Genomic DNA, 5,015 nt, shown 5'->3' on the forward strand with positions numbered 1-5,015 from the left:
ATTGGAGGATTCAATCTTCTTTGAGCCTCTCTCCTAGGCTTGAAATCATCTTCCATGAGGATCTTGTGAGTGCATACATTAGGACTTATCCCCTTGATATCCGCTATTGTCCCTCCCATGTCCTCTTTTTGATCTTTCAAAACTTTAACCAATTGGTCTTCTTCAAAATCTTTCAATTAAAAGGAGATGATCACCGTAGAGTATCGTCTTTACCTAGGTAAGCATACTTTAAGTGAGTAGTTAAGACTTCCAATTCAAGTGTAGGAGGGTATATTATGGAAGGTGGCATCTTGTTTGTAGAATGAGATAAAGCAACTTGAGAGACACCCTTCTTTGTTGACTTGTTAACTTTCAAAGTCTTCACAGTCTCTTCAACTTCGGAGTCCAATGTATACATTTCCAATGTTTTCTTCAAACTCTCACAATCTAGACTCATGTTGAGTACCATCTTCAAAATATCCCCATGTGATAAATCAAACACTTCTTGGGTTATTGGCTCAATTATATCAACCAGGTACAATGGAGAAATGTTGCTAGGATACCTCATTGCTTCAAAGATATTGAAGTCAATGGTTTCTCCATCAAACTCTATAGTTATCTTTCCTTTATGGACATCAATGATTGTGTGAGCGGTATTCATGAAAGGTCTTCTAAGGAGGATCATAGATGATTTGGAAGGAGTCTTCTCTTCAAGATCAATGACATAAAAATCAGCAGGAAAGACAAGTTGATTAACTTGTACTAACACATCCTCCAACACTCCTCTTGGAGACACACTTGACTTGTCCGCTAATTGGATGATTACTCCGGTTTCTTCCAAAGGTCCAAAATTGAGAGATTAAAAAACCGAATATGGCATCACATTGATCGAGGCTCCAAGATCTAACATGGCACTTTCGACATGCAAATCGCCAATGGTAAAAGGGATAGCAAATATTCCCGGATCCTTGCATTTGGGAGGTAACTTCTTTTGGATAACTGCAGACATGTTTGCATTGACTTGAATCTTTTCATTTTCCTTGAATTTCCTCTTATTGGTGCATAAATCCTTGAGGAATTTTGCATAACTTGGAATTTGCTTAATAACATTCAATAGTGGAATGTTGGTTTGGATCTTGCGGAAAGTTTCAAAGAATTCATTTTTTCCTCTTTCTTCTTTGAAATGGCTAACCGGGAAGGGAAGGGTGGGGGTATGATCAATGGATTTATAGGATTGTTGGATGATTCAGGTTGATCAACGTTTGGCACAACCAGTTCCTTTGGAGGAACTACAACCTTTGAAGGTTCAACAATAATAACCTCATCTTCTTCTTCTCTTGAAACTCTTTTAGGGTTGTTTTCTCCAAGGGTTTTCCCACTTTTTAGAGTTATTGCACTCATATTGGGATTCCTCTCGGTTTGATATGGAAGTTTAAACCTTTATTCCATCTTGTTGAGAGCGGTGTCCAAGTCTCTAATTTGTGCTTGAATGTTGGAGAAGGTGTTCTTGGTCTCTAGTTGAAATTGGGTTTCGCTTTGATCAAGAGAAGTAACAAGTTCTTGAAGACTCATTTGATGGTTACCACTTGATTAGCCTTGTTGTTGAGGTTGTTGGTAATATGGAGGGGGATGAGATGTTTGTGGATATGGAGATTTTTGGTATGGGTATTGGGAAAATTAGGGTCTCATCATAACATTTGGTGGGTTTTGCTTTGGTGGGTATAGGTTGTTTGAGTTATTCCTCCAATTTGGGTTGTATTTGTTTTCAAATCCTATGGGTCTTGGTTGACCTTGATATCCTCCCATTGCATTAACATCCTCCAGTTCACTTCCAAGTGTGGGACACTTATCCGTATAATGCCCCGTCATTGCACAAAGACCACAAACCATCAATTGTTGACCACTTCCCACCACCATTTGACTCAACACATTAGTCAAACCCAAGAGTTTTGATTCCAAGTGTTGGGCGTTGCTAACTTCACCAACAACTTGTGGGGAGTTTCTCTTCATTTCATTTCGAGGTCTGAAGTTTCTTTGATTTTGAGAAATGGTACCAAAAATTAATCTTATCCCTTGAGGTGTCTTATTGAAGATGTCACCACTACTTGAAGCACCAATCATCCTCCGATATTTTTCATTCATACCCTCATAAAATTGTTGAAGAAGTAGTTGTTCGGGTATGTTGTATTGAGGACAACTTGTACACAAGTTGTTGAATCACTCATAAAAATTATCAAAAGTCTCATTCTCCCATTGACGAATCCCCAAAATGTCACTCCTTTGACTTGATATTCGAGAAGTGGGATGAAACTTGATATTGAAGGCTTTGATTAACTCTTCTCATGCGAGAATAGATCTCGGTGGTAAGTTGAATAACCACTCTCTAGTTTTATCTTCCAAGGTGTGAGGGAAGGCAGTTAGCTTGAAATAATCCAATGTCACATGTTCGGGAAACATGCTAACACATATCATATGAAAGGGCTTCAAATGACTTTGAGGATCTTCTCTATCCAAACCATGGAACTTGGTGAGTTGATGTATGAAACTTGACTTCATTTCAATCCCTCTGCGGTTTGCGGGATAAACAATACCAAGAGGTGTGTGAGTAACATCCATCTCCAACATTTGTTGAAGTGTCAACTCTTGAGGGGGATTAGGTGGATTGGGGTTTTTGTTGCATGTAATTAGTGTTGGATTAGATGTCTAAGCCCATAACTATTATTGGTATGTACTTGACCCGAGAATAGCATGGTCCATTTGGGTTGCATATCATCAGTTTAATTTGTTAGGATGGACTTTTGAGAGAAGGTTATTTATGGTTTATTAATATATTATAAGTTATAATATATTAATATGAAATCATATGTTTTAATTAGTATCGATCAAGAATTAATTTGTAATTAATTTAGTGATCAAAAGAGACTAATTAAATCTATGGGGACTAATTATGATAATTAGTTATATTTATATGTGTTGGGCTTATGATCCATGTTGGACCAAGTTTATGTATGGATACATAAAGAGTTGGGCCACATGAACCATGGATCATAAAACCCATGGGTATGGATTATGGGTTATACCCATGACCCTTGGAATCCTACATATAAATAGGTTACTCCATAGCCAAAATCACCACTTCTTTTCTTAGAGAAATATGGAGGTGTTTTGGTGCATGGAATTCTCTCTCAAGAGCCACCTTTGTCCTAGGTGTGTTGTGATTCCATTTGAGGCATTTCATACTATTGGTGCTAAGCTCTTAAGGCCAAATACATCAAGACTTCAAGCCACATAAAAGGTATGTTTCCCTAACTAGTATATTATATGGTTTATGTCAAATGCATGCTAGTTATAGGTTTAATGCCTTGGAAACCATTTGCATGTATAATAGAGAAAACATAGATCCAAGGTATTTAGGGTTGTATGTGCACCATAGGATGTTGTAGTATACTAAAACCCAACAGTGGTATCAGAGCCATGAGTTGTTTTCTATTATATTTGATGCAAATGTATTTTTTTTCAAGTTGAAGGAAAAAAAAAAGGAAAAAAAAAACATGAAGTTTGTCATATTTTAAGATAATTACTTGATTTTATGAAAAACTAATTATTTTTAAAATTTGAGTCACTTTACTATATGAGTTGAATTAGGTCAAATTTAGTAAAAGATAAAATGATATGATTATTTTATTAGTTTTAAAAGTTTGATCTAAAGAGTTTTTTGAAACCTCCATAAGTTATGGATATGAAAAGGTTTTAAAAAATATTGATTCAAAGTTTTTTATGGAGTTACAAAACTTAGTCTTAATGTTTTAAAATTCCATAACTTGTTCTTAAGTTATGGAACATGAAAAGTTTTTTTTGTGTTACCTTGTTTTATGAGTTAATTTAGATTGATGAAAAATATTATTTGTTAAGTTGCTTTCAATCCATATTAATCTAAAAGAAGTTCATAAAAGGTGTTTTTGTAACTTTTCTTCAAGTCACATAAAAGGTCACATTTATGAATCTTAAAACTCATAAAAGTGTCATAGGTTACACAAAAATGAAGAGTTTTTTTTTTCATTAAACTATTTTATGACTCCATAACTTGTCCTCAAGTTATGGATGTTTAAGAGTCACTTCTTTAAAAGTGTTATTAAAGAATAAGAGGTTACATAAAAATGAAGAGTCTTCATTTTAATGAACCATTAAACTCATAAGTTATGAAATGAAAGGTTTTGAATAGTTTCAAAACTTGCCCTCAAGTTTTGGAATTTGTAAAGTCTCACACACATTAATGCTTTAATTCCAAACTCTACAATTTTAAAAGTTAAAATTCAAACTTTATGGACTTCATTAAATTAGTTAAAGTGTTTAATTAAAAGAGTTAATAATTCCATAAAGACATGGTTTAAGTTTAATTAAATTAAGAGTATAGTTTAATTAATAGATTAAACCACCAAGTATTTTAAATGTTTAAAATACACCCTTATACTATTATTATAATTTTAATTATATAGATATGTATAAGATAAAGTCAATCTTACCGTTAGTAGGCCTCATTCACGAAGCCGGTCTATAAGGGGGTATAACGTTACTGCCTATAAAATGGTAGTTTAATGGGTGTCCACTCTCACTCACTGCTTCCTTGACCGGTGGAGGGTCGTTAGCCGAACAGGTAGGACAAGGACTATAATTCTCCCTTCATTATAAGTATAATGATAAATACTAAGTAACTAAACACTTATAAATACTAAGTAACTAAACACTTATCATAGTATCGTTGGAGCGTGTGTGGTTAACCGGCACATCGATTGAGGGGTAAATATTAAGGGTACCAAGTATATTTGCATGGTTACTTCACACCTTGTTTTGTGATCCTCGGCATCCCAGTCACAAAACCTGAAGGGCACACTCGAGATTGAAACATGCCATTGAAAATTTCAATGAATCTCAAAAGAATCTAGGAGTTTCAAAACCAATTAAAACCTAATAATACATTTCGTTTATCTTGGTGGAAATTGGTGAATCGTCATTCACCTACCTTCAAATATTTTATA

The 5,015-nt window shown here is 34.5% G+C and overlaps 1 protein-coding gene across 1 annotated transcript; it reads right to left on the reverse strand.

Annotated features, from left to right (window-relative positions):
• Positions 1-838: 838 nt before the first annotated feature.
• On the reverse strand, positions 839-1,380 carry LOC145104937 (uncharacterized). Its single transcript, XM_079042096.1, has 2 exons — positions 1,172-1,380; positions 839-1,067 (listed from the first exon to the last, which is right to left on the reverse strand). The coding sequence occupies exons 1-2, from the start codon at positions 1,378-1,380 to the stop codon at positions 839-841; spliced, it is 438 nt and encodes a 145-aa protein (XP_078898222.1).
• Between the last annotated feature and the right edge of the window lie 3,635 nt (positions 1,381-5,015).

The sequence above is a fragment of the Lactuca virosa genome, chromosome 4 (genome assembly GCF_052849685.1).
Source record: "Lactuca virosa cultivar CGN04683 chromosome 4, Lactuca_virosa_CGN04683_v6, whole genome shotgun sequence".
Taxonomy (NCBI): Eukaryota; Viridiplantae; Streptophyta; class Magnoliopsida; order Asterales; family Asteraceae; genus Lactuca; species Lactuca virosa.